This window comes from Martes martes (genome assembly GCF_963455335.1).
Source record: "Martes martes genome assembly, chromosome: 13".
Taxonomy (NCBI): Eukaryota; Metazoa; Chordata; class Mammalia; order Carnivora; family Mustelidae; genus Martes; species Martes martes.
Window position 1 is genome coordinate 18669997 of NC_137901.1, and position 18888 is coordinate 18688884.

At 38.1% G+C, this 18888-nt stretch overlaps 1 protein-coding gene across 2 annotated transcripts in view; it reads left to right on the forward strand.

The window, feature by feature from the left end:
* Window positions 1-6081: 6081 nt before the first annotated feature.
* TXNL1 (thioredoxin like 1) overlaps window positions 6082-18888 on the forward strand; it is a 31785-nt gene continuing 18978 nt past the window's right edge. The window contains exons 1-2 of one of the 2 annotated variants that reach the window (XM_080821158.1): window positions 6082-6474; window positions 17057-17153. In XM_080821158.1, the coding sequence (XP_080677284.1) occupies window positions 6377-6474; window positions 17057-17153 (195 nt within the window). In that variant the 5' untranslated portion in view covers window positions 6082-6376. The remainder of the gene's footprint in view (window positions 6475-17056; window positions 17154-18888) is intronic. The other variant, XM_080821157.1, reaches the window with a different exon arrangement.

Below are 18888 nucleotides of genomic sequence, written 5' to 3' on the forward strand. Positions count from 1 at the left end.
CTTGGTGGTCTAACTGGCTTCATTGTTACTCTCATTTCCAGATTGTTTCATGTGTACTGTTACTATTTTCCTATAGACTGTAAATCTGTGATTTGGTATTCCTCACAGGGCCTAATACTGCTAATTCTGTTCCCTCCTTAGTGGACTCATTTGCCTAGAAGTCATGTCATGCTTGGGGGCTTCATATTAGTAGTAGGGGTCTTCACCCTTTATCATGTTGCAGCTGAGAAGTTTAGTAAGTGTTCTTTGCATGGTTTTGTGTAATTATAACTCCTTAAGAGCTTCCCTTTGTACTTTCTCATATGACATGAAAGTCACATGACATGAAAGTCAACTGGTGAGACTTCTCCTTTTTTCCTATCTCATGACTTCTTCCAAACCAAATGATTTCTTCTAAGTAACAGGATATCTTTTTCTAGAAATATCTCTATTTGCTCCATACGTACACCTAGGAAAGAGTGAAGGTGTTAAAGTTGGGAATACTTGAAATCTTCACAAATAAGTGTTTGGGGGCGCCTCATCAAGCAACCAAGATCAACAAGGGGGAAATTAGGATAGTAAAGAAGGATGTGAGGGGTGGTGTAGTCGGTTGAACAGCTGACTCTTGGTTTTAGCTCAGGTTGTGATCTCAGGGTCTTGGGACTGAGTCCCGCATTGGGCTCTGTGCTCAGCAGAGTCTCTAGAAACTCTTGCTCCCTCTCACTCTGTGCCTCCCCCCTGTTCTTTCTCTCTATCTCTCAAATAAATAAATAAATAAAATCTTAAAAAAAAAAAAAGAAAAGAAAAGAAAAAGAAAGGCCTGATGAGTAACTTGCAGCCTTGTCACGGGCTGTAGCAACAATGGTTGTACTTTGTCCTACTCTCCTATCTCTTCTCTCTACTCTCATGATGATAGGACCACCAGAGCCCAGGGAGAGTTGTTCTTCAATCCTGTGCCAAGAAGAGGACCCATGTGTCACAAAGTGGGCCATGGAAGACACAAGGATGCACTGCCCAGATTTTTCTTCCAGGAAAATCCACTTCCCAGCTCCATGGAGAGGATTTGCTTACTGCTCTGTTACAAGCTTCTTCCGGGTCTCCTTAGCTTTCCAGCTGGGATTACCTATTCTTGAGGCAGCCCTGGCAAATATCTGAGCAAAGCAAAGTTAGTCATGAGCACACTCTTCTTGAGGAGTCCTCAGTGACTGGCTGGCAAGAAAGTGCACCCTCCTTCTCCCTGTACCACCTTCTTCTCCCTCTTCCTCTACTTCTGCTACTGCTATTTCTGTTGCTGATGCAACTTTTCTGTCCATTCGAATCATTTCAAATAAAAATTTAGAAAAAAGAAATAAAGAAATTTTTAAAAAGATTTTATTTATTTATTTGACAGACAGAGATCACAAGTAGGTAGAGAGGCAGGCGGGGGCTGGCGGGGGCTGGCGGGGGCTGGCGGGGGCTGGCGGGGGCTGGGCGGGGTGGGGGAGGCACTCTGCCGAGCAGAAAGCCCGATGTGGGGCTCGATCCCAGGATCCCGACCGGAGCTGAAGGCAGAGGCTTTAACCCACTGAGCCACCCAGGTACCCCAATAAGAAAAATTTTAATAAAAATGTGGAGACAGGGGCGCCTGGATGGCTCAGTCAGTAAGGATCTGCTTTGATTGAACCCCTTTGATTGAGAGCACTGCGCCACCTAGGGACAGCCATGGGAAATAGTATTCAATTTTCAAATTCAAGAGCCCACACCTAGAAAAGGTTTGGAAATTATGAAGCAGGATGTCGTTTCTATTTAATATTTATATTACATAAATTATGTATTTCCCCTCAAGACTTTAAGAGTAAAACAAAGCTTACCTAAAATTATTTTTAAAATAAATTACCCACTTGATTAAAGAATTAAACTGATATAAAATATTTTCTACTTCTTCAGGAATAAGGTAACTATAAGCTATTAAGCCGACGTTACTTTTTTTTTTTAAAGATTTTATTTATTTATTTGACAGACAGACATCACAAGCAGGCAGAGAGAGAGAGGAGGAAGCAGGCTCCCCGCTGAGCAGAGAGCCTGATGCGGGGCTCAATCCCAGGACCCTGAGATCATGACCTGAGCTGAAGGCAGAGTCTTTAACCCACTGAGCCACCCAGGCGCCCCAAGCCGAAGTTACTTTTTAAAGATTTATTTATTTGTTTGAGACACAGAGAGAGAGAGAGAGAGAATGAGGAGGGAGAGGGACAGAGGAGATAGAAGGAGAGAAGCAGACTCCTCCCTGGGCCCAGAGCCCAGAGCCCTGTGCAGGGCTCCATCTCACAACTCTGAGATCATGACCTGAATGGAAACCAAGAGTCAGACGCTTAACCGACTGAGCCACCCAAGTGCCCCAAGCAGAAGTTATTTTTCTGTAGAACTTGGGGATAATTATAATTTTGATAAGCTAATCCAGGGATTTCCTATGGTTTATGGAATTCATCAATAAATCTGTATTCTTGGGCTTCTGCAACTGCAAATTCAGTTATATAAAGAGGTATATTATATCTCCGAGGAATTTATGAGGACTTTTTTTGGTAGAATAAAAGTTCTGATATATTATATTCTTGCTATTGCTCTTCAAAACACCAGAAGGTGGCATTTCCTCCAATTTTTACAAGAGGACTACATTTAAAGAAAAACTTACGTTAGAGATCTTATGGTTATCGCATACTGCTTCCCTAACAAAAGCTCAACATATACAAAACTGGAAAACTGTGCCTTTCTTTTCTATCATGAGAATACTTCTAAGGTGATTAGAATCAAATTGGTTCAAAAAAGGTAGATGGTGGATCAAATAAACCTAAAAGCTGAAACCATAAAACTCTTAATGAAAATGAGGGAAAATCTTTATGGAAGGGAGAAAGGAAGAAGTAAATCCCCTGGGGAGAAATGGCAGACTGGGACATCTAGGTAGATGGGCCCATAGGCAGCTTTGAACAAAGGGTCCCAATCCATAAGCTCGTCACATAAAGCAGAAAGGGTTAGATTTCAAGATAATATGTAGAAAGAGCCAGTGCTCCTAGACACCTACACTCTAAAGCCCAACTCCCACTCTAAATCCAGAAATTTGGTACCATTTCTGAAGCAGGCAGAGGAGGAGATAAAGTTGTTTTTGTTCTAGTTGGATACAGCAGGAGGGTGAGGATTCAGAGTCAACATGAAACTGAGTTATCCAACAAAATAATATTTCTTGTACCCCTGCATGTTGTGGACAGAGAGTCATACTTATTATGCTTCCTAGCCATTCATTTATTAAACCAGTATTTATTTTGTACCTACCATGGGCAAAGGGCTATGAGAGATAAATCCAAGGATGATGTATCTCTAGCATTTCTATTTGTAAAGTCAGCCAAGTGAACCCATGGCAGCTACAAGTCATGATAGAAAGCCTGCCTCTAGTAACTGGCTGAGCCTGATAAAAGTGGGCGAGTCTAAAGTGCACTATATTCTTGGCAAGCTGAGGAAAGTCAGCACTCACTTTCGTGAATGAAGAACCTTATGCATTTCTTTCTTATTTTTATCCAGGCTTGAATATTAGAACATATTCCTTCATATAGCTTTCTCTGCTCATTCCAACTGAAAATGTTCTCTTCTTTTCCTCAGCCACTATGGTACGTTATCTGTAGTTCTACTATGGCACTTACCACATTTTGCCTTGTATTATTGGCTTTTGTAGTAGTGTCTTATCTGCCTTTTGATGTCCTTGGAAGAAAGGTGTTTCAAAGCATTATCACAATATCTTGTACATATTAAATGCACAGTAAATTCTATGTGACCGTAGACAAATAGCATCAAATAATGGACCTCAAAATACAGACTCCTTGCATCAGCTACTCTGGATGCCTATTAAAATTCACTTTCCTGGGCAATTCACCAGCACTCCTGAATCAGAATTTCTGGGTGTAACACTGGAAACCCCCATTTTAATGAGCTCACTGAAGTTCCAGATCTATGGATTTCAAGATGTAACAGTTACACTAAGATGGGACATGGCAAATAGGTTTCATACTGATTGCTGACTCTGGTAGTGGGTGGGGCTGAATGGAATTCTAAGGCTGAGGCTAAATAAACCCTAGGAAACTATGTCCTCTAAGGGTGATGGCCGCCAAGAGAGGGATGGGGTGGAGGGAGTTTATGTGCTGTGAATTTTGCATTTCTGAATATGGTCATCTCAGGAACTGAGAAAGTGTATCATCCTTTTAAAAATAATCACAAGTCATTCTTGTAGAAGTTTAGTGGTAAGTATTTTCTAAAAATTTCATGGAAATTCCAGTAAATGGGGTTTTAATGCAAATTAAGAAAAAATAACACTTTTGGGAAAATTTCATTCACCAGAGGCTCATTTTCCTTAATGATATTAAACATTACCTAAATTTCACAGGAGACCAATTAACTGTGAATATCATTTTGTTTTAGTTACTACTAATAGGGTAAGGCAGAAACTTGGGCCTTCTTTGTAGAATTTTTATGTAGCACTTTTACCCCCAGCTGCACCTTCTTTCTTCTTATTATTATATATACTATTTATAATTATAGAAAAGATTTGTAAAATATAGAGGAAAGAACACTCAGCAAATCATCACCTCAATAACATTTGCTAAAAGTTTCTATGCAATATATAAAGTCTGTTTCAGGATAATGTTGGGTGCAATGGTGAGGGCTAAGCAGCTGTACAATTGTATAACTGAGTAAGTTACATACTTTCTGCAACTTTAGCCTACTCCTTTTTCTTTTGTTCCAGACTCAACCTTCCTACTGTCTGCTATCCTCCTTACCTAGATGTTCTACTGGCATCTTAATTCAGTACAGAGAGCCACAGGATTGATATATCCCCACTATCCTAGCCTCCTTCCTCTGTCATTGCTCTAAATTGGTCCAATTGGTCACTAAATCCTGTGATTTTTAGGTGCTAATTGTTGTCTCAAGTATATCATGTCCTCTTCATTTCCATTTCAGCTGTTCCCATAACTCACTTCCTGGATTACTACAGTAACCTAAACTTGTCTCACTGCCTTCCATCCTCCTCACTGCTACCTCAGTAGACACTTTTTTGTAATAATTTAAAAAAAAATGCCCTGCAGTGATTACTCCATCGCATTCACGTTAAAATACAAATTTCTTAGCTAGTCCTGATCAGACGTCTACCTTCCTCTTCAGCTTCATCACCCCAGCTAAATCCAAAAGCAAATCATTTGTCATAGTCTGACATTTAAAAGAACACACTGGTGTTAGACTACCTCAACTTGAATGATGATTTGACTTGTTACTAGGTCAAAATTAATCTATCCATGAAATAGTAGAACCTACTTCACAGGGTTAAATGAGGATTAAATGAACTAATATACACAGAGCCCGTATCTTTTCTAGCGCATAGTTTGTTAGCTATTCTTATCATCATCATTAGCAGCAGCAGCCATCTCAAACCACGAATCGGTACCGCTGGTTCTTCTGCCTCTAATACTCCTGTCACCTCTCACCATCCGGCTCTCTTCTATCAAGAATCAGCTCAGGGGCCACAATTTCTAGAGAGTTTACCCTGCCCCATCCTCCTGTCTCATCTGTCCCCACCGTTTCCTTTGCAAACATGTTATTCTATTGCTGGTTTCTATCACTAGACTGTGTTTCCAGGGGAAGGATGGTGCTTTCATTTTTTTCAGGCACAACTTAAAGACAGGTGCTGATATCTTGTGGACGAGTGCACAGAGAGCACCCTTGCATCATGAGATCCGTAAATCAATGGACTTAAGGTCTCTTTTTTTCTAGTGTGGCGATCTTCCCCAAACAGGAGACAAAGTACTTCTTCTAGCCCTTCCAGGGAGAGGGGTTAAAACCTTAGTCACGAACCTCGGTGAAAAGGAGGTTCCCTTTTTATTTTCCCACCCCAAGAAACTCGGTAGAAGACGCAGGTCTTGGAACCGCGGAGGAACACGGGAACTTCGGCATCTCACTCCAAGTCTGAGCTTGCGACTCGCTGCTCTCCCGCGCCTGCGCCGCTCCCGCCAGCGTGGGGTTGCGCAGCGGAGGGTGGAGCCAGGGGTCGCGTTTTAGGATTGGGCGGTGGGAGCCAAAACGGACGACGCGGAAATGACGCCACCATGCGCAAGCGCCGGCGTCCTGGTCGCGCGGTGGCTCCTGGGTGCCGCACGCCTTGCCTTTCCTTTCCTCGCTTCTCCCCTCCCCTCCCCCCTCCCGTCCCCACCCCCTCGGCCGCTCCGCTCCCTGGCGTGACTCGGCACTGAGAGTCCCGGAGAAGACGCCGTGGTCGTCACCTCCTCTGTTCAGGCCTCGGCCTCTCTGAGCCTCTCCCCTTTCTCTCCCGGGTCTTCTTCAGTTTTGAAGCCGGTGGCGTCGCGGCCGCCCTGCCGGGCTAAGAATGGTGGGAGTGAAGCCGGTCGGGAGCGACCCAGATTTCCAGCCGGAGCTGAGCGGCGCGGGCTCCAGACTCGCCGTGGTCAAGTTCACCATGCGAGGGTGAGGTCGGGCGCGAGCCCTGTGGGCCCTGTGTGTCCGTCCCTGCTTTCCCTTCACTTTTTCCGGGTCCCGACTCCCTTGCGGCCTCCTGCCCGGGAATGTCCGGCGCTGGCCGCAGCCCCAGGCGCTGCCCAGTTAGGCCGCAGCTCTTGGGTGTGAGCCCCCGTTTGTGCACAGAGGAGTCTCTGGAGGGCACGGAGGCCTGGCCCTCCGCGTTCCATAGTCCATGAGATCGCCTCGCGTCCCTTCTGCATCCTCGGACGAGCTCTGGACTTGGGGGTGGCCCACTTCTAGTCTGTGGTAGTCTTCTTACAGCGGCCCCTGCTTTCGCCTGCCCCGTTCGTTTCGGGGAGCCAGCTGTCACTTGCATTTTAGAAACCCTAAAATCTTAATTTACCGAAAACTTTGGCTTGCTTCACCACCTGCATTTCTGTAAAACCTTTAGAAAATTCAGTTGGGTCTATCCAACTAATCCATGTAGTGCTTAGGCCCGAGGCTCATGTAATGCATTTTAAATTAATGTTGAGTCCGGGTGCTTTTTAATTTTCTTAATGGTTTTGTTATTCGTTTGTTAGTAACTTGGTAACTTGGGCTCCCTTATGTGCGGCTACATCTGATCACGGAAATTAGAATGAGTATATATTAAATATAGATGCCCAGACATCTGGGTTTGGCCAGATAGACTTCATTTTCGACTTGATGGTTTAAGAGGACAGGGATCTTGAAAGATGCTTAACTGGGTTGGGTAAATCTCAACATAATTTATTGGTCGCAGAGCTGGTGGATTTTCTGTTTTGAGCGTGCAGTGTACCTGTGTCAGAGTGACATGTTGGAACTAGCCCTTCAGAACCAAGATTTCAGCGACAGTGTTTATTTATTGACCTTCGCTGGTGTATGTCAGTGCCTTCTAACTTAAAAGGATTAAAGGTCTCCATTTTTTAAAAAAAATTATTTTTATTTTTGATTTTTTTATTAACATATAATGTATTATTAGCCCCAGAGGTACACGTCTGTGAATTGCCGGGTTTACACACTTCACAGCGCTCACCATAGCACATACCTTACCCAGTGTCCATAACCCACCACCCCGCCAACCCTGTTTGTTTTGTGAGATTAAGAGTCTCCCATGGTTTGTCTCCCTCCGGATCCCATCTTGTTTCGTTTACTCTTTTCCTACCCCTCAAACCCCCACATTGCCTCTCAGCTTCCTCATATCAGGGAGATCATATGATAATTGTCTTTCTCTGATTGACTTATTTCACTCAGCATAATAACCCTCCAGTTCCATCCACATCTTCGCAAATGGCAAGATTTCATTTCTTTTGATGGCTGCACAGTATTCCATGGTGTATGTGTATATATATACACACACCACATCTTCTTTATCCATTCATCTGTTGATGGACATCTAGGTTCTTTCCACAGTTTGGCTGTTGTGGACATTGCTGCTATAAATATTCGGGTACATGCGACCCTTTGGATCACTACATTTGTATTAAAGATCTCCACTTGATTTATCTTGACCCCCTCCCCCAAGTTATTTACAATTAAACCTGGAGAAATCTGCTACAGGTATCACTATTTAAGTAACACATTTAATTGTCCAGGTAACTTTATAAACATTAGGCAATATTTTGAATCAGGGTGAAAAGTGATTCATGGCTATTGAATATGATTCAGTAAATGTTGAGTGTATAAGTAGTGGCATTAGGATTAGATAGTTTTAGTCATTGAGGGGGTTGCAGATAGAGATGAAAACAATTAAGGACTTATTCCTACACCAATCTCTCTTATACAGAATTGAAAAGGGGCAGTATATTGGATATTCTAGGGTGGCATAGAGTACTAATTTGACATGTGGACTTTCGCATTTACTAAGTTGAAGAAGATAAAAATTTCATCATAAGGACATGTCTGAAAGTAATGGCAAATTCTATAAATGTGTCTTCCCAGCTTTTGCAATTTTGTAATGTCTATATTTTTAATATGGAGGGATACCCGTACATTTATTAGGTGCCTAGGCCAGAATTGGAAAAGGGAAGAGATGATTTTAACAGTGAATCTCATTTTTAATTCACTTTTCTAGTTCTAGCATATAAGAGTGTATAGACTTTCATCCCCCGATAAAACACTTTCTTTTTCCCTTAACCATAGCAGAACAGATGACAAACAGTGATCAAAAATTTATTAATTGAAATGAGAAAAGTGGGGAAACTTTGCTGTTAAGGCAACACTTCCATTAACAGTGAGGCAACATTTAATCATAAACAATTACAGGCATTGATTGGTGAAGCACTGTGTTATTTACTTTTAAAAAGGTATTTTGATGCAATGAAAATTTATTTTTTTTGGCAAATGAATTTAGAGAACTTTCAAGTTCAAAAGTTATTTATAGCTAACATTTATAAATCTGATAAGATTACATTTGCCTTAAAGTTCTTTAACATTTTGGCCATTGAGGTAACTGGGCATCAGTATTAGACCCTCAAACAACTGTATCCAGTAGATCATGTAGGAACCTCTTAGATCAAAGTTAATGTCCCATTTTAGGCCAAGAACATAGTTTTCTCCAACAGCTATTTCTTTTCCAACCCGACTTTAAGCCTTATTCCTTTTTCTTCACTTCAATGTTATATCTAACCTATTAATTTTAATATAATGTTATGCAGATTGTCACTGTTCTGTTTAAAAATATTTGTGGCTCTCCAGTATTTTCAGGGTTTTGTTTTGTTTTTATTATGGAATGTTTCACGAATTTGCATGTTATCCTTGCACAGTGGCTGTACTAATTTCTGTATCATTCCAGTTTTAGTAATAAAATATTTCAGTAATAAAATAAAACTGCTACCAGAGTGAGCACTCAGGTTTTTAATTGTAGTGAAATATATGTAACATGAAATTTACCATGTTAGCCATTTCTAAATGTATAGTTCAGTGGCATTAAGTACATTCACAATGTTGTACCAACATCACCGCTATTTCCTAGAGTTTTTTCATTATTTCAGATAAAAGTGTTAACCAGTAAGTATCCATTAAGTGAAAACTCCCACCCCTGGTAACTTCTTTTTGTTATTATGAATTTGCCTATTCTTGATACTTCATGTAAGTGGAATTACATTTATTTGTCATTTGGTTTCTGATTTATTTTACTTAGCATAATGTTTTCAAGGTTCATTCATGTTGCAGCATGTTTCAGAATTTCCTTTTTCAATTTAAATAATATTTCACTGTATGTGTACACCATGTATTGCTTATTCATCTGTTGATAGACATTGGGTTGTTTCCACCTTTTGGCTATTGTAATACTGCCATCAGCATTGGTGTGCAAGGATTTGAGTGACTGTTTTCAGTTCTTTTCAGTATATTTTCAGTATATACCTGGGAGTGGAATGTGGTTGCACCATTTTGCATTCCCACCAGCAGTGCAGGAGAGTTCTAATTTTCCACATACCTGCCAACACTTTTTATATTTTAATGGCCATCCTAAATGGGTGTGAAGTGGTCTGGTGGTTTTGGTTTGCATTTCCTTAATGACTAATGAAGTTGGGCATATTTTCTTGTGCTTAATATCTTCCGTGGAGAAATATCTATTCAAGTCCTTTATTCATTTTGAATGACTTTGGTTTATTACTGAATTGTAGAAGTTCTTTGTATATTTTGGGTATTCCTTATCTGATATAGGATTTATAAATATTTTCTCCTGTTGGTTGCCTTTCACTTTCTTGATAGTGTCCTTTGATGCACAAGTCTTTAAGTTTTGGTGACGTCCAGTTGATGTTTTGTCGCTTGTGTTTTTAGTATCATATCCCAGAAATCATTGTCAAATCCAGTGTCATGAAGATTTAACCCGTATGTTTTCATTAAATCATTTTGTAATTTTAGTTTTCAAGTTTAGGACTTTTATTCATTTTGAGTTAATTTTTGTATATGGTGTAAAGGTCCACCTTCATTCTTCTGTATGTTGATATCCAGTTTTCCCAGCACTATTTGTTGAAGAAATTGTCTTTTCCCCTGGTGAATGGTCTTGGCATCCTTCTCCAGTATTTTTTTTTTCTAAACAGTTAAAACAGTCAACATTTGCGTTTTATCTACTCTTGTAAGAGACTTATTTAAACATTTATATTGACTCATTCAGTCCTCAAAGTAATCTTTGAAATTATCCCCATTTTACAAATGATGATGTTAAGTCACAGATTAAATAACTTAAGGTCCCATTGCTGAATGCAGTTTGGACTGTAAAGTGCTGTTCTTGTTCTTTCCAGCCTAAGTAGAAAGGAAATGCAGGTTCATCTCTATATTGCACAGAGCCTGATATTTTTAAATATATATTGCCTTGAATTATTTAGTTACAGCTGCTTGCAAACTAATCTTATGACTTAGGACACTTCCTTTCACTCTATTCTTTTCCCTAACTGTAAAATAGGAATAGTAACATGTAACGTAACAGTATTGTTTAGAGAATGAAATTATATATGTGAATTACATACTGTGGTAACATGTTTTTGTAACTGTTATTTCCAAACTGTTACTTGTATTAAATATACTCAGATACATTCAGTGATTATAAGCTGTGCCAGTTTTGTTATCACTGTTGGGTAAGCCCCAATGCTAAAAGAATATACATTTTCTTCCTCATAAAACTTAGTATGATTTTTTTTAAATTGAAATATACTTGGCATACAATAGTTCATTAGTTTCAGGGTATAAGAAGTACAGTTACCACCTTTTACCATACACAGTTATTAAGTGTTACTGACCATATTCCATATGCTGTACTTTTCAGCCCCATGACTTTTTTAAAACTGGAAGTTCGTACCTCTTGATCCCTTCACCAGTCGCCTCCTCACCACCACTAGTTTCTTTTCTGAGATTATGAGTCTGTTTCTGGTTTTTTCATTTGTGTGTTTGTTTAGATCCCACATGTAGGTGAAATTATATTGAGTATGAATGATTTTGATATTGAATTTGTAATGTATCATTTTTACCATATTTAGTTTTGTTAAAACAGGTCCTAGTTTGTATTTGGTTAGGTGTTACTGTTACCATCTGGGAAGAATGTTAGTGTATGTTAGGATGTTGAGTTCTAATGGTTATGGTAGCTGGTTTAAATAATATGTCATATATGTGTGTGATATTAGTATGTGCTGCATTATTGCTGCAGACTGAATTACAGAGATAGCAAGTTCAGTAGTTTAGGCACCAGGCAGATAATGAGAGAGGTGGGTAGCTTTAAGATAGCTAGTGCATGGCAAGGCCTCAGAGAACATAGAGAATTTTTCTTAAAAGTATACTTTTTTTTATTGAACTATAACATGCATGCAAAAATGTACACAAATCATTTGTGAATACTTTGAGAAGTTTTAACCAACATGTAGATCAAGAATCTGCCTCCCTCTTCCCCTGCTATACTTTCTTCTCATACTAGAATTCTAACACCACAGATTAGTTTTGCCTGGATTTGAACTTTACAAAATAGAATCTGTCTGGATTATTTAATAGAGCATATAGTTTTAATCTTGACAGTTAGTTTAGATATAACAAAAGGCAGGGTGTAGGCCACTGTTACGAGGTTTTGGGAATAGCTGTCAGGAGTTGGGTTTTGTGATCAAATTGTAGCACTGTACTTCATTGTTCTTGACTTTGAAATGAGTTGTAGGGCTTAAATGAATTTAAGGGTTTTATAAATTGTGTAACATACGGTAAATGCTCAGTGAATGCTAGCCATTTTGTGTTATTAATTGGACCAGTTATGATTATGCCTGCCCTAATTGAAATATAATAATGTAGACATTACCTACTTTAAAGTTAGAGCCTACAGAAAAATAGAGTTTTAAAATATCTCTTCAGAAAGCACATACATTTTCTTTACCATTTATCAGCAATGTGTTTATACATGTTACTGCTCAAGGCAGAGCACTGACTGCTTTAGCAAATAGTGAAGAGTGGCAAGTTCATGAAGTAGAATGTGTTTATATTATGACGGTAAACAAAAATCCTACTTATGAAACTAATTTGGTGCTTTCAAAGAAAGCTGATCTTGGATTGGATTAGGAGTTAACTGTTCCGTTGTGGTCCTGCCATTGACTAGAGGGTCTGATCTTGGGCATGTCCTTTAACTTTCCTGGTCTTCAGTTCTTACCTATCCAATAATTGTGTTAGGTTAGATTAGTTTTAAAGTTTTAGTTTTGTGGGTTTGGTTCTTTATGTATTGCAGAAAGCTAGAGAGTTGTGTGCTGTGTTCTTTTTCTCAAAAAGTGTAAGTCAGAGTCCTTCTTATATATGCATTTTACATATTAGATTTAATAGCTAACCTTTCAGTCAAAGAGAGGTTCAGAGGTAGAAAAAGAACTTTTTTTTTTTTTCCCCTTTCTTTTTTAAACCTCTGGACTAGATGATCTCTGGTCATGTTTAGAAGTTCAGAGGCTCTGTGACGATGTATTATTTGGGGGCTGTGAGTCAAGGATTGCACAAGAGAAGAAAGTATGATCATGAAATTCAGTCGTATTTGGGACGTAATATTTTAAATATTTATTTGAGGAGTGGGGGAGGGGCAGAGGGCGGGGAGAGAGAGTCTCAAGCAGACTTTGCACTGAGCATGGAGACTGACTTGGGGCTCAATCTGAGAACCCTGAGATTATGACCTCAGCCAAAAACAAGAGTCAGACACTCAACTGACTGCACCACCCAGGTGTCCCTGGGGTGTAATATTTTAGCTATGAGAAAGGTGCTAGAGAATCCAGTTCCTTCTCATTTTATATGGAGCAATCAGGTGACTTGTTCAGGAGCTCAGCTAATAATGGAAATTTAAGTTTATTCTTAAATGCTAATGTTAAGCAGGCAAACCTCTTAAAATAACTAATCAGTTTCATTTGAGTGATTATAGTGTGAAAGTATGCCGCTGTATTTATTTCTGCTTCTGTGTTCTCGGGTTTATTTTGATTTTTGACTACAGTTACAACCTATGATGGCTAACTAAAATTAAACAGAGCATCTAGATAAGGTTAAAGTTTGAAAGGGAACAGTTATCTTAGGACAGTTATTTTAGCTACAAGAATTTCTTTTTTCTTAACACTTGTTAGCTCATACATGCCTGGTGAGCATGATGTCAGTATAGTGTGGAAGTTGTGTTGGTTCGTATTCTATTTTTCCTAGGTAGTGAGGAACAGAAATGGAAATAGAACCTTTAGCAGGAAGAAGGAGAACCCTCAGCCCTACAGGCAAGCTCCCTTCCACGTTTATTTTAAGAGAGTTACTACGGTTTAACAGAAGCACTTGCACCCAGTACTTGTTCCCAAGAGGACTTCATTGTCAGTGTTGCGCTTCCTCCCACAGCCCCGTGGCCTGGAGCTCTGCTTCCACCTGCACTGTCATAGCCCCTGAAACGCACACTTACGCTGTTCTTACTCATTTAAAATATTCCCTGAGGTAGCCTCTAGGTCTGAGCCACCTGCCCAACTGTCTAAGTATTTCCTGAGTACTTTACTCCTTTTTCTTAGGGATATTTTTACAAAGTTATATCAGTTTAAATGGTTTGCCTCAGTCCAGTTTTCCCATAAATCTTATTTTGAATGCATGCTTTTGTGTAAGGGAGATTTTTTTTCCAGGAATGAGTATGTTGTGGTGTAGCATAGATAGCTGTGTTTCATTTGGGACACCCGTTTAAATGCAGTTAGTGTTTAATTCTCTAATCTCAAGTTATTTAATATTTTAAAATTAAGGCACCGTTCATCCTAAAAAAAAAAAAAAGGATACAGAATTATGAATAATTTAAAAAGTCCCCCCTAAACTCTCTTTCTTTTCCAGTCCTACTTTGCAGAAGTAATTAACTGATTATTGTGTGACACACCTAATGTGTATATATATATACACACATCTTTGTAAACAGTACAGATTTACAGATTATCCTTATCCCCTGGTATGTATGTGTCATACCATTTTAAACTATTTTTCTGTTGATTGCCATTTAGATTGTTTCTAATTTTTTTTATCATTATAAACATTGCATTGAACTTTGTTATACATATTGCGAAAATGAGTTAATGTTAAGGTAGTATGGATGTATAGAAGTGAGATTGTTGAATCTTGGGTTGTGTTCATTTAAAATTGACAAATCATGATTAATGACCCTTAAGAAAGGATCTAACAGTTGGTACTCCCATCCATAATGTTTAAGACTTACTGTTAAGGAGAAGTATTTTGTTTAACAAACATAGGTTTAGTGACTGTAAATGTTTTTTCTTTATAATTTGGTCTCCGGACCTATTTGAGGAGAAGATCCAAAAATCTACTTTTGAAGCACCAAGCTTAATATTAAAGAACTTAATAGCTTATTTTGTTAGCTTTTTTGGTGTGAGGTTTAAGGATGGTATGGGATGAATATACTGATTAAAATTTGAAGACTGGAGAGATAATCACAGCTTGGGGATGAACATTTGTGAGTTTGAACATTTTGTGATTCAGAATTTGCTTTTCCTTGTGCTCCTGTCTGCTGTTGCTAAGGTTTTTGTCTAAATTTTTATTGAGATACAACATAATACACAATTATAAATGTATGGCTTAATTACTTTTTGTAAACTGAACACACATGCCCATGTAATGAGCTTCTGGACAGACAGAACATAACTAGCCTTTTGATATCTCCCATGACCCTGTCCTGTCTTTAACTCTCAGAAAGGTAACCTTTGTCCTTATTTATAGTACCATTGATTTGTTTTGCCTGTATTTGAACTGTGTATAAATGGAATCATATGATGTACCACTTTTCTCGGTATTATTTGTGAAGTTAATCTGTGTTTTTGCATGACATTATAGTATTCCACAGTATGAGTAGCTGCAATTAATTTAGTCATTCTTTGTTGATAGAAATTTAAGTAGTCTCCATTTTTGGTTATTAGAAATATTGCTACTATCAATATTTTTTTCAAATGCCCTAAGGCAAACATACGTAGACGTTTCTGTTGTATCTATACTTTAGACATGCTCATGAGGTAGGCATAGGTCTTTGTTTAGCAGATACTGACAGTTTCTTTTCTTTACCCCTAAAGTGGTTATACCCCTAAAGTTTGCATAGTCACTAAACAGTTCAATTGCTCCATATTCTTGGTAATGCTCTATTATACTTTTTTTGTTTTAGCTATTTCAGTGGAAGTTTTAATTTGCATTTCCCAAGCTTCCCTAGTGACTAATGAAGTCAGATATCTTTTCATATTTATTGACTGTTAGGGTAACCTCATTTGTCATGTACCAGTTTAAGAGTTTACCCAGTTTCCTTTTGGGTGTCAGTCTTGTTCTTACTGATTTGTATGAATTCTTTACATATTAGCAGTATAAGCCTTTCGATATGTTTCACAGATTTTTTTTTTTTTTTTTTTTTTTTTTTTTTTTTTTTTACTATTCTGTGGCGTCTTTTCACTCTCTAAATGGTATGTCAATGAACAGAAGGTCTTGGTATCTTCCAGTTCATCAAGTATATTCCAATATATCAATTATTCCTTTTTTTCTTTTTTTTTTTTAAGATTTTATTTATTTATTTGACAGAGATCACAAGTAGGCAGAGAGGCAGGCAGAGAGAAAGGGGGAAACAGGCTCCCTGCTGAGCAGAGAGCCTGATGCAGGGCTTGATCCCAGGACCCTGAGATCATGACCTGAGCCGAAGGCAGAGGCTTTAACCCACTGAGCCATCCAGGCGCCCCTGTTTTTTGTGTTTTAAGAAATCTTTGCTTACTCCAGAGTTTTGAAAATATCCTTTGTATTTTTTTCTTAAAACTGTTATTGTTTTACCTTTCACATTTAGATCTGTCATCCATAGTAATCCATCTGGAATTGGTTTTGTATATGGTGTGAGGTATGGGGGCCAAGATTCATTTATATTCCCATGTGAGTATCCTGTTGACACAGCGCTGCTTATTGAAACGACCATCCTTTCCCCACTGCAGTGCTCCGTCAAATGTTTGATAAATCAGGTACTCTGTAGGATGGGTTTGTTTCTGGACCTATTCTTTTACATTGGTCAGTTTGTTTATCCTTTTACTTATACTGTACACTCTTAATTTACAAAGCTTTGTGATTGTTCTTAATATTCAGTAATGTAATTTTCTCAGCTTTGAACCTCAGAATGGCTTGGGTTATCTTTGGTATTTCCCTATAAATTTTAGAATTTAAACTTGTTAACTTGGGGAATAAAACTTACTGGGATTTTCCATTGACTCTAAGGGTCAAATTTAGGAGAATTGACAGGTTGACACTGTTGAGTTTTCCAGTTTATAAGCATAGTATATTCCTCCTTTTATTTATTTCCATCTTTAATTTTTCTCAGCGAGAAAACAGAAACTTAATATTATTAGACTTTAAAACGTAGTATAAATCTGTAGTCATTAAGACAGTGTGGTATTGATGCAAGTATATCTAAATAATCTCATGGAAGAGACTAGAAAGACCAAAGCTAAGATGATCAGATTTTGTTTAATTTCATATTTTAACAAATTTTTCAGAGTATAAATTAATACAGTTTTTTGTGGGTTTTTTGTTTTGTTTTGTTTTTCTTTTTGTTTTTTACCAAGCATGTATTTTACCTTTCTCACAGGTGTGGACCATGTTTAAGGATTGCCCCAGCATTCAGTTCTATGAGTAATAAGTATCCACAGGCAGTTTTCTTGGAAGTTGATGTGCATCAGTGTCAGGTAATGAAAAAAAATTTTCATTGGTTTGAAATTCAATATTGTTATCATCCTTTGTTTCTCTCTTTATGCACATAGTAGTTCTTTGAAGATGGGGAAATGTTATATGGACATGAATTATTATAAATGTCATTGTGGCTGCATTAGTTAAAAAGGGTAGTTCAATATTAATTGCTTCTGGGTTTGTTAATATCTTTCTGACGTAAAACTAATAAGCTGTTGAACTTAATCAGTCCCCTGGAAGTCTTTTTTTTACATTTTTTGTTTATCTTTTGCAAATTGAGAGTAGTATCTTTTATTGCTGAGGCATTGTTTGATTTGAAAGCCATGGCAGAGAATTCTTGATTGTAGTTTGAGTTGGATTGATCGGGTTGGTTTGTAATCATAGCTTCAAAGCTGCATACTCAGCAGAAACCTGAAAGTGTTAATTACTGTCCCTTGAGCTGCAGTGCTGTGAGGAGATTGCCCTGATTACTTAGTTGGAATGGCTCTGTGACAGTTTTGTGTTTGCGTATGTGGAAGTATGGAGGAGTTAATGGGAAAATTTTTTGAAGGTTCCTTCCAACACTGAAAATGTCGTTTTTGGTTCTTACTAAGGAATAGCTGTGTGAATCCTCTTTTTGGTGAGGTTTTGTCTTTGATACATTTCTGAGTGTGAAAAGAATTTGTAAATGTTACAATAGTTTGTAGTAAGTAGTTTGGGTTTGGTTTAAACCCTGTAATATTGCTTAGTACTTCTGTTGCATACTGCTGGACTCCCATTACTGGCCCTTATTTCAGTATTCACTGTCTCTCTGGAGCTCTGTTCTGGAGCTTTATTTCCAGTATGATAGCCACTAGCAGCATGTGGTTACTACACATTTGAGATGTGGCAAGTCGAAATTGAGAAGTGCTGTAAGTGTAAAATACACATAGGATTTTGAAGGCTTAGTATGAAAAAAATGTAAAATATGTCATTAACTTTTTTACACTGTGTTGAAAATGCGATTATTGGATTTACTAAAATACATTATTAAAATTGATTTCAGTTGTTTCTCTGTACTTTTTTGTGTTGGCTACTTAAAATGCTGGGATACTGTCAACTTAAAATCACATGTATAGCCCACATTTATGTCTTATATTTCTTTTGGACAATACTGGTCTAAAATGTCAATCATGTTTTGTCTTTTTTTTTTTAAATTTTTTGAGGTTTAGAGAAGGCATCTCTATGTAAACTTTTATGCTTTTTTTTTCTTTAAACAATGTAGTGATATCTCTTCATAGTATTTGAATATGCAAGATGACACATTTGCTTTACTATTTTCTTTATACTTATGAAAAGTTTAAGTCATGAGTCAGTGGTTAATTAGCTAATTTCCACTCAGTACTTAGTTTTATAATATAGTGGAGTTGGAGCACTTTTAAAAGGTAGATGTTGCAGTGTATTTGATGGGAGGTCAGAAGCCATTTCTATGAGTAGAGTTGAGTAAAGTTGTTACTTCATTTTCATGGAGAGATGGGCTGCTGTTGTTCAGATCTGTATTTTTTCCTAGTAGCATTGACCCTTTTGGGCTTCTCCATTTAAGAAACAGCATGTACTTATGAAAACTCTGCCTGGTGGTATAAAGCATAATTTCTGTATTGGAAGCTAATTGTTCTACTGGGGGGTTAAGTGTTTAACACTAAAATTGATAAAAATGCATGTTGTTCTTCATTGGGAATTTGAAGGTAATGTAGTTGTGCCCTCAGTAGTAGGTCT